We start from the raw sequence: 18,331 nt of genomic DNA on the forward strand, positions 1-18,331 counted from the left end.
TACGCCAGAGCCACAGCAACACAAGATCCGAGCCGCGTCTGCAACGTACACCACAGCTCACGGCAACGCCAGATCCCTAACCCACTGAGCAAGGCCAGGGATCGAACCGGCAACCTCATGATTCCTAGCCGGATTCGTTAACCACTGCGCCGCCACGGGAACTCCTATATGTACTTTTTTATCATACACCTCCCTCTCTCCCCCTCAACAACAACAACAAAAAAAAAGATAAAATGAGGAAAAAGGTAGCCTGAGACAAAAAGATAAATTCAGTAGCTATTATTCCAAGTGATCATCTTTACCCACTTTTATAAAATGTCCATGGTATGATAAAAACAAGTTTTTATGGAAGCAGAGCAAACACATAAAACGCAAACAGAACTGATGTTAGGTTCTTAGAAAACAAAAGAAATTATTTGACTTTTAAAACAAACAGAAATCCTGGAAATAGAATTACACTGCATTGCCAGCAGGCAATATTAGTATGAAATGGCTGACAGTTATTATCGCTTCATACCTTTGTTTGTGGCAGACCCATCCTTGATTTTTTGTTTTAGTGACTGTAGCACACTTTGCACTTGTTCAAATATGAAATCCACTTTTCCATCATCTTCCAGCTCCATCCAGAAAGTTTTTGCATCACCTAAAGTAAAAATAGGTTAATAGCCTAAGAGCTCAATAGGGATAGACTATAATTTTCCTAAGGAACATGTTTTTAAACTCCACTTGATTTCTAAATAAAATCAAGATTTAATTTGTCTATTACTTTCCTTAAGGAAAAAGATTTTGGTCACCGTTTCTTTACAAAGAACTAGAAAGAAAGAATATGACCTAGGAATCTCATTTATTCTGCTAATTAAAAAAAAATGTGTTGGGAACTTTAGCAATACTATTTCCTAACTGGAAAACAGAGGGAATGACTTCATTCTAGGGTGGAAGTGGGCATATTCATAGACACATATGCATTTAAAAAGTTTCAGGGAGGTAATCTCCACCAAGAATGGAAGTGGATGGTTTCAGAATGAAACATCTCAGCAATTGCTGAAACAATGCTTTAAAATGTCTTTGATATTAAATTTTTAATAATTATGCTGATCATACAAAAATGTACAACTTAAAAGTTGCAAATTATTTTTACTTGGGGAACTTACTGAGGACTACAACCTGGGAGACAGGTTCTCAGCTCTGAGGAACTGCACCAAAGAGTTAAGGGAGGAGCCAGGATATATGGAGTTTTTTGTTAGGGGAAAAAATAAAACATGTAGCCAAACATCAAAAGATTACTGCTAGTCAAAAAACAGACATCTCAAGTTAATGATTTTAGTGCTTTCCTATATCTGGGGGGTTGCAAGAATCTGGGCTCAGGGAAACTTCTCTCAGATAATGTATCTTAACTATCTAGGGCCAGTATCCTACTTTTCTCCACTCTGAATTCCCCTCAGGGCATGCGGTTGGGGATGGATGCAGTGGTTGATCATTTGATGGTAAACAACATTCATTGTTTATGGAAAAGGTCCACAATTACATCAGGCAAAATAATAAAGTTCTCATGAAGTTATATAGATAAATCGACATTTCAGATGCCTAGCAAACTAATATCTTAACGATTTTCTATCTAGAGAAATAATTCTTTCAAAGTTGAAAACAAAAATGAGAAAGGCAATTAAAATAAACTGGTGAAAGCCAAATCTTATACCATGTTTACAAGTAACAAAAATACCTAAAATGTTAAACACAAATTATTTATAAAATATATAAAATTAATGTATAAAATGTTTAAAGTTAATAGGGCCTTACTCAAAGGAGGAACATAATAATTGTTTTGTAGAAAGTTCACTTGAAAAGTCATTGGGAGGACTTATGAGCAGACAGCATAGTAAATTTACAAAAAAATATTTTCCCTTAGTGAGATTCTTCAAAAGAGGCTTAGGTCTCAGAGTCCCAACTCTCCCTGGCAGTCACCTTACCCTAAGGGGACCTCTGGCTAATTACACTTGCTGTTACCATAGCAGCCTCAGGAGGGGAGCTGTTTCCCTGTTAACACTCTGGCCTGTTTTGTACCACATGAGACTAAGCCTACTTTTAATTCCCCACAGCACACCTCAGGCAAAGTTTTCAACATTTGGAAAAAATGCAATGTAAAAGGACAAAGGGGATGAGAAATGATGCTTTAGAGACAGGTAGGTACTGTGATATGGAGGGTCTTGTATGCCATGCTAAGCAACTTTATTCTCATATGGAAGGCTTTGGGGAGTCACTCAAGAGGTTTAAGCATCTTTATCTGATTAGATTTTTTTCTCAAAAGTATCACTCAAGTGGCAGTGGGAAGAAGGAGTCAAGAATGATTTCTACGTTTCTGACTCAGGCAACTATGTGTATAGGAATAGTATTCACTGTGATATGGAATAAAAGTAGAGAGACAAGTGAGAAATTCAAGTAGGGTGAGTAAACTGGATACACAGCTCCAGAGTAAGATCTGGTCCAGACAGATATAAAAGTTTTGGAATAGGTAGCACACAAATTCTTGCTGAAGCCACAAAGGAGATGTGACTACAAAGAAGGAGAAGAGGATCTTCGGTAGAATATCAACGTGTAAGTGATGAGTACAAGAAAAATGAACTATGGGGATAGAATACAGGAGTAGGCACTTGAATGGAAAAATCAGTATACTAATATCGCCATTACTTGCTTCCAGAAAAGAATACCATCTGATAACTTTGTCTACCCAAAGTTGCTCCATTGCTTAGCTAGATATGACTATTTATTACAAGAATATAACCATGAAACAAGAGGTAAGGCGGCTTTGTAAAGAAGGAAGACCGATAAATTATGCAGTTATACTATGTCTTCCAATCTCACTTGAGATAGAAAATCTTTGTAAAGAGGCAAAGCTCATGAATCACACTGATCTGAATTCACTTTCTAAATGAATATTTAGGGACTGCCTACTTAACACACTGATAATGACCCAGGTATGTGTATATGTTTATGTCTATAGTTTGGCATCCAACCCTTGGAAGAGACCCAGGGCATTGGTCTAGAAAATTTCTAAGACATCTTTGAACCTGTGATCAGTAAAGTGTGGGCTATGAACCCCTGGGGGTTCCTAGTTCCTTTCAGACAATATGCTAGGTCTAGCTATTTTAATGGCAATACCAAGACACCATTTGCCTTTTCCCCCTACACTGGCACTAGCAGATGGTTCAAAAGCACTGGTGAGTAATAGTGGTGCCATAGTATGAATTAAGGCAGTTGCACCAAACCAAAATACGTCATTATTTTATTTACCACCATTTTCACTTAAGAAAGTCCTTGATAAGGCAACATAATTATCACAATAAAATGGCGGTCTCAAATGAGGCTGAGTAGTAAGCTAAACTACTTTTGTTCCACGGAAAACCATTTTTACTTAAAAGAACCACTAATAAAAATTATGGTTTTTCTGACATGGGTGTTTGGTACACAGTTTCTCAAACTTGAACAAAGTAAGCCTAGGAGAGGAAGGACAAAACCGATAGCATTTGTTGCTAATGATAAAATTCAAGCTATCAATGGAAGTTTCCTTGTGGTGCAGCAGATTAAGGATCTGGCATTGCTGCAGCTGTGGTATAGGCTGCAATTGTGGCCAATGTTTGATCTCTGGCCCAGGAACTTTCATGTGCCATGAGTGTAGCCAGAAAAAGAAAAATTCAAGCAACCAAGTTAAAATTGGAAATTTAGAAAACTTGCATCTGCCATGATAAGCTTGAGAGCTTCTCAATAATCACCTTTTGATGATATTGGTAACAATATTAACAAATGTAATTTTAAAATATTACATAATGAAAAGTGTCAACAGTTGGAAAATCTGCATAATTCGTTGAACCAATGTCTTCCAAGTGGCCAATGCATGGTGCTATAAAATCATACATGTGTAAAAGATGCATTCAAAGTGCAAGACAAACCAATGGATTTTAATGTAACAGTGTAAAAAAAAAAAGCTCACTGATATGAATTCATACTCCACACTATAACTATCCTTGAAGGAATGACTACTTAAGGAAAAGAAAAATATCCACAATTATCTGAGAGGCTATTAAAATATTCTTCCTGTTTTTTGAGGGGATGGACATAAATTAGGAGGTTGGGAATAACATATGCACACTACTGTATAAAACAGATAATTAACAAGGACCTACTATACAGCATAGGAAAATCTACTCAATAGTTTGTAATAACCCACATGGGAAAAAAGAATGGACACATGTATACGTATAACTGATTCACTTTGCTGTACACCTGAAACTAATATAACATTGTAAGTCAACTATTAAAAAAATAAAAATAAATGTTACCTTTTCCCAACTTTTTAATCTATGTGAAGCCTCATTTTCTTTATACATTTATACCAAAGCAACATATCACAACAGATCGAATGCAGAAACAGATATGAGAATCTCTCTCTACTAAGCCAACTACTAGAGAAATTTTAGGACAAAAATAAAGCAATGGCCTTCTAATTTTTTGTTTCAGAAAATAGTTATTTCTCATAAATATGTAACTTATGTTAACATGTTGGGTTTATTATTGTTTAAATGTGCCAATTACCATTTTTGAAGCTTCTAAGTTTTTAATATAGTAAACATGAACAAATATTATCCATGTAAACAAAAGATGTTGAGGTTTTAAATATTTTTAAGGGGTTTTTAAATACTTTAAAAAGTATAATGTAGTCATGAGACCAAAAGAAAGTTTGAAACCACTGGCCTAGATAACGGTCCAGTGAAATCAGTACTATAATCTGTGTAACAATCTTTCTATTACAAGTACATTAAAGGGCAGTGAAACTATTCTGTATGATACTGTAATGGTGCATATGCGACTTTATGCTTTCGTCAAAACCCACAAAATTTTAAAGCACAAAGAGTGAAACAATGTATGCAAATTTTAAAATATCACTTAGGAGATCAGGGATCCCAGGAAGGAATGTATACAACCTCACTGAAGGACTAAGTGGGAAAGGTCCTGACCTAAATAACTTCAGAAATAAGTCTTAAGACTAAAGGCAAAAGGAACTTGCACACGCACTGAGGTATCCCACCTGGGAAGAAGTTTATTTTCTTTGATACCGTTATACATGTGTACTGGAATTAAGCAATGGATAACATGATGGTAATTTACAGATAAGCAAGGAGAGTAAGCTACAATGATCCATCTGGTAATGGATTAGAGCCAGAAACATCAGTATCATCTCATGTTTAGCTTAACATAGATATAGATGGTTACATATGGAAATATTTATAGATATGTATATATACAAGTATATTTTTATACACCTAACTCTGTAAGCTGAGAGGGCCTATAAACAAGACACCCCAGTATCAACGAACACATCACCCAAATCTTGGTTTGTAATACTAGTCTCCAATAAAAGGAATCAGAGCTCACTCAAGAAACAGCTCATTCTAGGACTACGGCAGGAAATATAGAAGATAAGCCCAGAGCATCATCTAGTACCAGAAAACAAGGAAGTGCTAAAAACCAAAACCAAAACGAAACCAAAACCAAACCCACCCACGGTGATGCAGGCATTACAGGAATTTGACTAGAAGAGCTTCAAATGCCCAATCCTGGGACATTCTGAGTAACAAATAAAACAGTACTGGATTATAACCCAAACTATAAAATCAGTATCCATGAATACATACTGATACAAGAAAATGACTGAATAAGTGCATATATGGGAGAAAGGAGACAAATCTCCCTTGCAGAGGAATTCCAAATAATACAGATAATTCTGTTCTCAAAACGGAGCATAAATCCCTGCTCCTTAAGTGTGGGCTGCACATAGTGACTTCCTTCAAAAAGTATAATAGGGAAAGGGAGAAAAAACAGAGTAGTAATTTACAGTGGTGAAACCATGTAGCACTACGTCAGTCAGCTGATCAAGCTCAACATGAAATCATCTTGATAACATGTACCCTTGACGTCATGCGGTAAAAATGGCACTTTACCCCTATGGTCTTCCTCCCTAAAATCCATAACCCCAGTCTAATCATGAGGAAAAAAAAAAAAAATCAGTCAATAACTCCAATAGAGAGGCATCTTACAAAACACTCAGATAAAAAATCTTACAAAAACAGGGAAAGTCTGAGAAACTCATATCCAAGAGGATCCTAAGGAGACATGATAAACAAATGTAATGTCGTATCCTGGATGGGATCCTAGAATAGAAAAAGACATCAAGTAAAAACTAAGAAAATAAGAATAAACTATGGACTTTAGTTAATAGTAATAAGCCAACAATGGCTCATTAATTTGTTATAAATGTACCAGCCAATTGTAAGATTTTAATTGTAGGCAGAACTGGGTGCAGAGAATATGGTAACTCTCTGTACTATCCTCTCAATTTTTCTATAATCTGAAAATTTTCTACAAAATAGTTTATTTTAAAAAAGTACATTAAAGTACTGACTTAGAATTATAGATATACGATGAATTACAAAAAGTCAAAATTCTTGCTACATGAGAATAAATCCCTAATTCCTTCTAATTCAGAGAAGTCACTTGCAATGAAAAACCATGAAAATTCCACAATTCAGCTTGATTAAGTAGTCCATATACTTTTAAACGTAAAGTTTAACAGTGGTTTTTCAACCTACCATTTTTTTCTCCCATCTCTTGGTGTTGTTTATAAACATAAAATTCTTCAAAATTAACTTTATCAAAGAACTGAATCACTTTGATTGGAGAACATAAGTGGAATCCAACTGTGATCTCTGTGAAATTTGCAGTACTCAGAGAAAATATATCTTTATACCATTCTAAACCAAATATCCTTTGATACTTGAATTTTCAAATATAAACTGCGGTTGAAGAAACTTTCGGAAATGATCACTAGTCCAACTTAAAGACAAGTCCATGCATCTTCATCAAGTGAGTATAGCCGTATCAGATTATTGACAGTATCTTTTTAAAAATAAAAACCAACTCCATCTTTGGGTCCATGAATGGATGAAACATTCTGTAAGGAAAACAATAAGGAATGGTGCATATTTGTAAACAACAGGATACATAAGAAAAAAGAGATTGTTATAACAACAGCTCTATCTTATAAAACAGCATGAATTATTATGAGAAAAAGAATCTATATTAACTGGAAAAACATACAAAATATCAATATTAGGAAAATTACAGAAAAATTAAGAATCACCTATTTAATGTATATATGTTAATTATTATAAATGATCTCCATTTTATAAAACTTTTAAAAACTTTTAAAATGGTAATATGAATGCTAACTACTTCAAAAGAGTGCTATGAGGATAAGACTTAGTCATTTGTAATAGTACCTGGCACATACAAGGAACTCAATAAATGCTAGCAATCATTATTATTCTTTCAGTATATACTTTTACAACAAAATTTGAATTTTAGTGTATATATAACTTTTAAAAAATCTTTCATTAATAATATGACCTGCACTTTCCCCCATCATTAATATTTTCCTATAATATGACTTTAAGTGGCTGTATAAGGTACTTTGGTGAATGATCCATATATCAAATTATACTAGGAGTTCCCGTCATGGCTCAGTGGAAACAAATCTGACTAGGAATCATGAGGTTGCAGGTTTGATCCCTGGCCTCACTCAGTGGGTTAAGGATCTGGCGTTGCTGTGACCTGTGGTGTAGGTCATAGATGTGGCTCGGATCTAATGTTGCTGTGTCGTAGACTGGCGGCTACAGCTCCAATTCAACCTCTAGCCTGGGAACCTCCATATGCCATGGGTGTGGCCCTAAAAAGCAAAATAAATAAATAAATAATACTAAAGAATTTTAATAATTAAATTTTAATGTATTAATTAGTACTATTAATAAACCTCTATATTAGACATTTAGTTTGTTTCTATTTTTCCAGTATAATTAGTAATGCTGGAACACACTTTATGCATATTTCTGATTATACCCTTAAGCTATACATCTAGAGGTAGGACTAAAAGGTCAAAAAGAGATCAGCAATTTTCAATCTCAAGATGTTAGTCAACATATGATAAATACTCCCACTGCTAAAACAAATCTATAGAAATGTTAACCTTTTAAAAAGAATTAAGAATATAACCTCATGGTGAAAACAAAAAGGAATTCTCTATAGACTGTGTCTGTGGGACCTCTCCAGAGAAAGGAAAGAGATAAGAAGTTGCAGAGATAATGCCAACCACAAACACATCAGAGCAGAAGGAAGAACAAATCCTCTCAGAGGAAATGCGTACACAACTGAAAATAATCAAACATCTGAAGAAAGCCATACCATGAAAGAGACTTAATAAAACCAACCAAACTAATGGACTTATATTCAAGAAGAGTTAATAAAGCATCCTGACATTAATTTTAAAATAAATATTATTGTATTTAATATCAAAGAGCTAAAGAAGGAAACCTCATCCATGAAATAATATACAATTTTGAAAAAATAACCAATTGGATATCTTGGATATAAAAAGTTGTTGAATAAACTCAAAAAGATAGACTCAGATGAAGAGCCAGTTAGTAAGCTGGAAGACTAAGTTGAGTAAGTCATTCAGAACACAGAACAAAGAAATAACAAGAGGAGGGATAATTAGAATGAAGAAGAGGCAATAATGACCAAAAAATTCTCAGAAATGGAAAACACATTAGCCCTGTAGGGGTTCACTGTACACCAAGAAAGATAAACTTCTTAATACATAGCACTGGACAAACCACGGATAAACTTCGTAATATCAAGAATAAAAACAAAGACTCAGAAACCTTCAGAAAATGTGTATTATCTGAAAGGAATGTTGGGAGTTCCCTTGCGGCTTAGCAGTTTATGGATCCAGTGTTGTCACTGCTGTGGTGAGGGTTTGATCCCTGGCCTGGAACCTTCTGCATGCCATGGGTGCAGGCAAAAAAATTAATTAATTAAAAAATAAAAGGAATATTTATAAGACTGATAATCAGACTTCTCAGGAAAATGCCAGATGCAAAATGTTAGACAAAATAAGTCTGAATCCAACCTATTATTAGATTATTAAATTATTAATAATAATTAATAAATACTTAATATTTCTTATTATTAAATACTATTTCAGCCATGCTATTTTTCACTAGAGGAGGGTGGGGGCTTTTACGGACACTGAAAGAGCCCTAAGAGACTCTTTGAAAGACATACATTATGAATAAAAACTAACTTAGGGGAGTTTCCGTTGTGGCTCAGTGGGTTATGAAACCAACTAGTATCCATAAGGATGTGGGTTCGATCCCTGGCCTTGCTCAATGGTTGAGGATTGGAGTTGCCACGAGCTGTAGTGTAGGTCGCAGACATGCCTTGGATCCCGTGTTGCTGTGGCTGTGGCACAGGCCGGCAGCTGTAGCTCTGATCTGACCCCTAGCCTGAGAACTTGCATATGCCACAGGTGCAGCCCTAAGAAAAGCAAAAAAAGAAAATTGACCTAGAAAGAAGTACTGAGGTAAAAGAAGCAATAGTGAGCAAATAAATGAGTAAAACCCATCAATGCCTGATAAGTAGATTTAAAATGGGTTCTAACAGCTACAGTGATCCATATATTGGGCAAGGTTGATACTGACAGTGAGAGCTATACGAGAGCTATTCTCTATGTCTAGACATCAAGTTGAGACAGGATTGATACTTAATGATGACAAATAGCTGGCAAATACTGTATCAGTATACATTTATTTACCTCAGAGTTACTCTCTTTAAGTAGGGGGATATTTTATTTTTATGTTGCAAATTGATGACTTGTGCTCATAAGAAAATTCAAAGTGAAAATGTTTCACCTGAATCATATACACAGAATGACTGGCCAACGGGGACCTGCTGTATTGCACAGGGAACTTTACCCAATATTCTGTGATAAGTGGGTTTATTCTGTAATAAACTCAATTTACCTATATGGGAAAAGGATCTGAAAAAGAATGGATGTGTGTACTTGTATAACACTTGGAATCACTTTGCTGTAGAGCAGAAATTATCACATTATAAATCAACTATACTTAAATAAAACTTAAAAAATGAAAAAAAATGGGTTTTAATGATAAATGCTACAAGACATGACTACAGGAAGTTATGTTATTTTTTGGAGGCAGGATGTAAAGGGATTCTTGCAAGAATAAAGAAAGTAAAGTAGAAGCATAGTTCTACTATGTTCTAAGTTCCTCATGGGGAGGATACTAATATGCACTAAATGAAGACTTTCTTAAGAAAACATAAATTTAAGAATTGTGTTAAAAATGTAAAAGTAATCTGTGAAAAAGAAAACAGGACAAAGAAAACTTGGGGCTAAACTCAATTAAAAAGAGAAGTGCAGGAGCTCCCTGGTGGTTTAGAGGTTAGGACCCAGCACTTTCACCACTGTGGCCCAGGTTCAATCCCTGGTCTGAGAATTGAGATTCCACATCAAACCGCTGCACATCATGGCCAAAAAATAAATAAATAAAATTAAAAAAGAGAGAGAGAGAGAAGTGGAAAAATATAAGATATAAAGAGGACAGTAAATAAGAAGAAAAAGGCCAATTATGTTGATAATCACAAAAAAGGTGACTGTGTTAGTCTTACTAAAGGACCTACTCTCAGGGAGTTCCCTTGTGGCACAGTGGGCTAAGGATATGGCACTGTCACTGCAGTGGTTCAGGTCATTGCTGTGGTGTGGGTTTAATTCCTGACCTGGGAACTTCCACATGCCACTGGCATGGCCAAAAAAATAAAGAAAGAACAGGATTCCAGATTAAATTGCAAGCAAAATCTAGCTATATCTTTAAATCAAGACCCACTTAAATCACCAAAAGGGTTATCAAAAATTTGAAGTGAAATGTGAAAAGAAGACATATTAGCAAATTTAAATGCATTCATATCAAACAAAACAGAAGTTAATATGAAAACAAATGAGACTATGAGAAATAGTTTACACTGACAGAACAACTGCTATGAATATCTAATTGAAATTACTGACTAAAGACTAAACAGGTTTGGAGTTCCCGTCGTGGCTCAGTGGTTAACAAATCCGACTAGGAACCACGAGGTTGCGGGTTCGATCCCTGGCCTTGCTCAGTGGGTTAAGGATCCCGCATTGCCGTGAGCTGTGGTGTAGGTTGCAGATGCGGCTCGGATCCTGCTTTGCTGTGGCTCTGGTGTAGGCTGGCGGCTACAGCTCCGATTGGACCCCTAGCCTGGGAACCTCCATCTGTATGCCATGGGTGCAGCCCTATAAAAGACAAAAAAAAAAAAAAAAGAAGGAAAAACACAGAAAGACAAAACAAAACTAAACAAACCAATGAAAATCAACAACTATTCTGAGGAGGGCAGGCTTGGGAAGAGGAGGGACTCCTGTAACTAGGAATAAAAGAACTTCTTTAATCTGATAAAGACTCCTGCTAAAGGCTTTCTCATCGAAGAGTTAGGAGAAATAACATATTTTAACAATAGTTAACAAAAAGGGGATTTGGCCATAGACAATCCTTAAATCATTAAGATGATACCCCCAGAAAAGTGGATAATTAAAAAAAAATTATGGAGTTCCTGACGTGGCTCAACGAAAACAAATCCGACCAGGAACCAAGAGCTTTTGGTTCGATCCCTGCCCTTGCTCAGTGGGTAAACAATCCAGCGTTGCACCGTGAGCTGTGGTGCAGGTCAAAGATGCGGGTCGGATCCCGCGTTGCTGCGGCTGTGGAGTAGGCTGGTGGCTACAGCTCCAATTAGACCCCTAGCCTGGGACCCTCCATATGCCGCAGGCGCACTCTTAAAAAAACCAAAAAGACAAAAAATAAAAATAAAAGTAAATTATGGAGTTCCCATCATGGCTCAGCAGTAACAAATCTGAACCCAACTAATATCCATGAGAAGTCAGGTTCGATCCCTGGCCCTGCTCAGTGGGTTAAAGGATCCAGTGTTGCTGTGGCTGTGGCGCAGGTCGGCAGCTCCAGCTCTGATTCAACCCCTAGCCTGGGAACCTCCATATGCCTTGGGTGTGGCCCCCAAAAGACAAAAAATATATATATATAGAAATTTTTATATATGTCAATAAACCTATGAATAGATCCTGCAACCTAACTAGTAATCAGAGAATGAAAAAAATTTAAATGAATATACTTTTCATCCATCAGATGGGCAAAAGTACAAAGACATGTTGGTCTAGACTGTAGGGAAACTGAACTCTCAAAGACTACTCTGTGGGATACGTAAGTTAGTAGAAGTACTTTAGAGGCAAATTTGGCAAGACTATGTTCATAATTTAAAAGCAAGCAATTCCACTTTTAGGTATATACTGTCGAGTAACAGCACATGTTCACAAGACAAACACAGGCAAGGATGTGCCTGCAAGCACTGTTTCTAAGGTGAAAAACTAGGAACAACCTCATGTCCACCAAGAGGAGAATGGCAAATAAAACATAGTACATAGTACATATCAAGCAAAAATAAAATTTAATATGAAAACCGACAAAAGAAACAAAGATAAATATTTTACATTAACAGAACAATTCAGTCATATACTGGGACACTATCCGGCAGGTAAAAGAAAGGAGCTGTAAATAATGTAGTGAGCTATGAAGTAATAACACGTTTACACTGCAAAAACAGTCAGGTGAATAGTTACAAAATTATATAGTATGATACTATTCCCATTTTAAATAATTACATATATGAATATATACACCTATAAAGATTATGTAAGTGTAAAAAAGCATTGAAAACGCTGCACCAAAGTCTGGAGTGTAGTTTTGGGGGAGAAGGAATTCAGGGATTGTGGATTATGCTTTTTATCTGTAAGGTTCTAATTTCATAAAAGGAGGATGCAAAAACATTTAGCATAGCATTAAGCACACTCAGTAATAGCTTCTTTTTAAAGAAAGTTCTTGCCAGTGTTGTTCATAACTTCTGAAAATTTTAAAGTAACGGAACTTACAAAATTAAAACATGCTTGCTGAAGAAAATTTGCAAAATATAGCACAGAGAAGAAAACTTAAATCACCCATAATCTCATCATCCAGAGACAACCAGTGTTATTTTAGAGTATAACACGATTTTTAAGTTCGTTCATATTTTCCTCCTTCTTACTTTTTCACTCTGATGGAAAAATAGTCAGTTTCGTTTAAGTGGTTGGTTCTTTTTCGTTTTTAAAAATAGGCTCTTATGAAACTGTGGCTATTTCCTCTCTACCCCTTGTGTTTTAATTGTGATAATAGTAATGAACATTTATTGAGTATAAACCATGTGTCAGGCAGGCTTCAAAATACTTCACACGTTCTTATCACTCTGCCTAACAGTCATGTGGGACAAATTAGCAATCCTGTCACGAGGAAGCTAAAGCATGTCACACCGTAAGTGGCAGGGAAAAACTGAACAACCAGGCAGCCTGGTTTCTGAGCCTGTTTTTTGATTATTCCAGTCCACTGCCTCATTCATTAATACATACAGAACTCACTGAAGGTTTCCATCTGACGAAGAGCAAAATTACATGTTTCATATTTTATTTAATGATCTAATGGGGATGATTACGTATTGGGTTGTGGTTAATGAGAATCAGGAGCTCTTAGGATGTGATCTCTACTCCATGATCTTGAATAAACGATTTTACTTCCTGAGGGTTTGTGAGTCTTACCTGTGAAATGGGTCAGTGGCTAAACCATCAAGTTCGGCTTCTGGATTTTGGACTCCAATCCCCTTCCCGCAGCCCCTTTTACAGCCTCGGGTTCCCAGTTGCTTAGGAATCACCTCTCATGAAGGTGTGCACCGGGTGACAAGAGACTGAAATGGGTTGAGAACTCCGCGCACCCTCGGTCCCTTCTCCAGTCCGGGAATGCACGTGAGTGAAAGGAGAAAGGAGGTCGCAAGGGCTGGGATCCACGCGACCGAGAGCTCCACCGCGTTCCTGGGTGCTGGGCCGAAAGAAGCTGTCGGGAGGGCCACTCACGGCCTCACCTGGGTTACACTGGCTCGATTGCGCTTTCCACGCCGCCTGCCAGACCTGAGGACTGCGCTCCGCCCGCACGGTTGGCGAGGCTGGGTTCTCCCGCGGGTCGGGCTCCTCTCTCACTCCACGCCCCCGAGACCCCACGGCGCCGGGTGCCCCCTGGCCGGGAAGTACTTCACCATCGACTAACCTCACCTCAGCAACCACAGTTCCACCTCGCCTTAGCCAGGGAGGAAGGACCGCCCAGTTTCCACCGTCCAGGCCTACCTAAAGCAAACCTAAATGGGAGGAGTCGGACACTGACGGCTCCTACCTCCTGGCCTGGAGCCCATTGGTTGCCCACCCCACCGGGTCCACGCCTCAGGGGTTCCGCGCGTGAACGGTAGGCACCGCGGCGGCGCTTGAGCGCGCAGCCTCCGGATTGGCTGTCAGAGCTCGCGGGTTGTCTCGCGCTCTCTGGCTGGACCAATGCGGATACCCTCGGTCCAGAGGCTGGCATCGCTGGAGTAGTGGCGCTGCTGTTTCCTCCGGTAGGTCTTTGGCTGCCATCTTGTGTGTGGCTGAACAGGGCTTCTTGGCGGCTGCAAGCCGATTTAGCGGTTCAAGATATAGAGGTGTCCTGAGGGAGCCGTGGAGGAGAGGAGGGGCCCGAGGGAACAGACCTGGTGCCTTCTTACCTACCTGCAAGGGAAAGGTTTTCCTGGTCTGAGTCTCAGCCCTGGCTAGGAAGAGCGACGAATGGTGGTGGTGATGAGGAACGCAGGCTTTGATATGTTATTGTGGGGGCTTGACGGGGATTCTGGTGCCTGAAGAATGATCCCTTGGGTTCCAGAGAGCTATTCCAATTATCTTTGTCTTGAAAACCCCCTCACTGACAGAGAAGGTTGACTGATGGACTGCCTGATTCAAAAAGGCTGGTAATGAAAAGGGAGAGAGGGAGGCGCCCCACGATTATCCTCAGATTCGAAAGAGACGTCTTCATTTTCTATGGTTTTCGAGGAGGGACTAATAAAGTGTTTGCTCTACTCAGCTGACCTCTGACTAAGGCCATCTTCCGGTTGTAGTGAGCGTCAGGTGCTGCATTTGGACAGTTGTATTCATTAGTGTACAGCCAGCATTCCTGCAGTGGTTTTGTTGTTGTTGTTGTGTTTTTTGGTTTTTGGGTTTTTTTAAGCTAAAAAGTGGTAGTCTTTGCAGAAACAGTGGAAGTGAAGGAAGAATTTTGTCAATTCTTGGTTTTCCTGGTTACAATCTGGTTGATGATTTAGCAGTCTGGGCTTACCTTGGCATGCTTGGTTGCTTCGTCGTGGGTTGGGAGAGGTTTTTGCAAGAGAAATCATCCTAACTTCTGAACTCTTTGGGGACGACAGGAAGGAGACAGGAATTACCCCCTTTTCCTCATTATTTTTAAAAATCGAAGTAGAAAGCACGCAGGGTCATTTATTTGACGGGGAAATTTATTGTTTCCCAAAACCTGGCTAAAAGGCTAATATTTTGTGATTAGCTGTAGCAGTTTTGACACTCATGAGACAAAAGCGAAGATACTTATTGCCTTGAGTTTCGTTTTCATTTATCCAAGGCTAACTAGTAATCCACCAAGTCAATAGTACCATGTATTTTGTGGCAGGAATACCAAAGAAAACAGCAGTAAAATAATTGAATAGTTGAAAATTAATTTTCTATTTAAAGGTTACTTTTTATCCTTGAGTCTTAAAAAACTTAAGTCACAAGAGTAAGTATCAGTAATTTAGTGTTGAGCTGATGGCTGAGGTACTACGTATATGTGGGATTTTGGTGTCTGGGGGAAGTTTTGGAACCAACCCTGGGCAGATTTCCAGGGAGGATTGTATAGGCTATCAGAGTAAGAGATTTGTGGCTAACAAACACCAATAACAAAGTAGCCACTCATAAATGTATGCAAAAACTTTTGGATAGTTTTCACCTATAATAGTGCCTGGTATATATCTAAAAGTGTAATTGTTCAATGAATAAATTTTAAAAATACAGTAATTGGGAGGTATGGATAACATTTTTTTTTTTTTTTTTTTTTTTTTAATGACCGCACCCGAAGCATATGGAGGTTCCCAGGCTGGGGTTGAATCGTCCTGTAGCCGCGGGCCTACACCACAGCCAGAGCAATGCAGGATCTGAGCAGTGTCTGCAACCTACACCACAGCTCAGGGCAATTCGGTATCCTTAACCCCCTGAGTGAGGCCAGGAATCAAACCTATGTCCTCACGGATGCTAGTCGGATGTATTTCAGCTGAGCCACAACGGGAACTCTGATATACATTTCTTTAGCATAACTGAAAAATAATTTTTTAATCTTTTTTGGAAAACTTGGCCTTCAATTTGAACTAAATTTATTTGTTGCTACTAATTTATACATATGAGTAAGGATAGATTCATAGTCCTTTTTTGTGAGGTCTGCTTATGATATCTTCCTGTAGAGAAATTTAGACAATGAATGAACCCTTTTTTTTTTTCTTGAAAGTGTACATTCTTTCTTTCTTTCTTTCTTTTTTTTTTTTTTTGGTCTTTTTGCCTTTGTTCTAGGGCTGCTCCTGTGGCATTTGGAGATTCCCAGGCTAGGGGTGGAATCGGAGCTGTAGCCGCCAGCCTATGCCACAGCCACAGCAGCGTGGGATCTGAGCCACGTCTGCAACCTACACCCACAGCTCCCGGCAATGCCAGATCCTTGACCCACTGAGCAAGGCCAGGGATCGAACCTGCAACCTCATGGTTCCTAGTTGGAATTGTTAACCACTGAGCTACGACGGGAACTCCGAAAGTGTACATTCTCAATGACACCAAACTTATTAGTGCCTTCAGTCTCTTCTGCTGAAGAAATCTTATGTACTCCTTTTCTGTTTTCTTTTTTAACACAACTTAAGGTCAAAATACTGCAAGTTTGGAGTTCCCTGGTGGCCTAGTGTTTAAGGATCCAGTGTTGTCCCTTTTGTGGCTCAAGTCACTGCTGTGGTACAAGTTTGATCCCTGGCCTGAGAAGTTCTGCATGCCTGAAGCACAGCCAAAGGAAAAAATACTACAGTAAATATGTTCTGTATGTGTCATTTTAAAATAACAAATTAAGTATCTACAGGTTTTTCTTTGAAGAATACTGTTCTCTAGATTTCATAATATATAATCTGAAGATCCATAGAAATTTTTATTTTTTAGCTACACCTATGGCATGTAGAAATTTTCAGGCCAGGGATTGAACCCACGCCACAGCAACAACCAAGCCACTGTAGTGACAACACCAGATCCTTAACCTGCTACACAACAAGAGACCTCCCATAGAAATTTCGTGAAATAGCACTTTTGCTTGAACAATGTTAAGTGACTTTAAGTAAAAGTGATTTAACTTAGATTGATATGTTAGAGAGTTTTTATTGCCATCTTGTATATGCAGATTTAGATTTTTTCCCCATTATCAAGTGATGCAATTGAATTATAAAAGAAAAAATTTGGTAACACCTTTTTTTTTTTTTTTTTTTTTTTTTTTTTTTTTTTTGTCTTTTTGCCATTTCTAGGGCCACTTCTGCAGCATATGGAGGTTCCCAGGCTAGGGGTCAAATCGGAGCTGTAGCCACCGGCCTATACCAGAGCCACAGCAACGCAGGATCCAGGCCGCATCTGCAACCTACTCCACAGCTCATGGCAACGCCGGATCATCAACCCACTGAGCAAGGCCAGGGATCGAACCTGCAACCTCATGGTTCCTAGTTGGATTCATTAACCACTGAGCCACAACAGGAACTCCCGATAACCCCTTTTAAGTGAGAATATATTTTGTGACAGAATGTAGATTAGAATCTGCTTATCTAATACAGTATTAAAAAATTAATAGAAACTGCTCTCAGAACTTTTTTGGAATTCTTGCATTTGGTAATTAAAAAAATCTAAATGATTTTATGAGTGAAGACTTTACAGTGATTATAAGCACTTTTAAAAATTATTATTAAAGTATGGTTGACTTGCAATATTATATTAGATTCCAGTGTACACCATAGTAATTCAATATTTTTATAAATTACACTTCTCGTAAAGTTGTTATAAAATACTGACTGTTTTTGTTATTGAAGCGCACTTGAGTCTGCTCACCTTCCCCCCGCTCCCCGCCCCCGCCCCATGCAGCAAGGCCAATTTATTGACACCTGGTTGTGGTGAAGGAAAGTACATTTATTGCAGGGCCCAGCAAGGAGTATGGGCAACTCTTGCTTAAAAGGCCTGAACTCCAGGATGGTTTTCATGGGATCAGTTTTAAAGGCAACATTTGGTGGTGAGGGCTCTGGGATTCATGACTTTGTTTGGTGGTAAGGTAACAGGATGATGCTTCAGGAATCTGTCCACACCCTTCAGGGTCCAGCCAATCTGAGGTCTAGGGCTTGAGGATGT

The 18,331-nt window shown here is 38.2% G+C and overlaps 2 protein-coding genes across 42 annotated transcripts in view; one reads left to right on the top strand and one right to left on the bottom strand.

Moving 5' to 3' along the window:
- Window positions 1–14,934, bottom strand: part of SETDB2 (SET domain bifurcated histone lysine methyltransferase 2) — a 46,089-nt gene extending 31,155 nt beyond the window's left edge. For 4 of the 12 annotated variants that reach the window (XR_014819356.1, XM_084981620.1, XM_084981617.1 and 1 more), the window contains exons 1-4: window positions 13,619–14,292; window positions 6,642–7,003; window positions 6,115–6,203; window positions 518–643 (exon numbers count right to left, since the gene is read on the bottom strand). Coding sequence is in view for 4 of the 12 variants with exons in the window: in XM_013980507.3 (XP_013835961.1) it covers window positions 518–643; window positions 6,115–6,142 (154 nt within the window). In the remaining 8 variants the exon portion in view is untranslated. Of the gene's footprint in view, window positions 1–517; window positions 644–6,114; window positions 6,204–6,641; window positions 7,004–13,618; window positions 14,293–14,611 lie in introns of those variants that run through there. The other 8 variants (XR_014819357.1, XM_084981619.1, XM_084981616.1 and 5 more) reach the window with 3 other exon arrangements.
- CAB39L (calcium binding protein 39 like) overlaps window positions 14,398–18,331 on the top strand; it is a 722,245-nt gene continuing 718,311 nt past the window's right edge. For 12 of the 30 annotated variants that reach the window (XR_014818817.1, XR_014818819.1, XR_014818820.1 and 9 more), the window contains 1 exon segment: window positions 14,398–14,460. The gene's annotated coding sequence lies outside the window, so the exon portion shown is untranslated. 30 annotated transcript variants of the gene reach the window in all.

This window comes from Sus scrofa, chromosome 11 (genome assembly GCF_054392235.1).
Source record: "Sus scrofa isolate SSC_HxYL_T2T_F1_AM1 chromosome 11, Sscrofa_HxYL_maternal_Yorkshire_Landrace_v2.0, whole genome shotgun sequence".
In the NCBI taxonomy this organism is placed as follows: Eukaryota; Metazoa; Chordata; class Mammalia; order Artiodactyla; family Suidae; genus Sus; species Sus scrofa.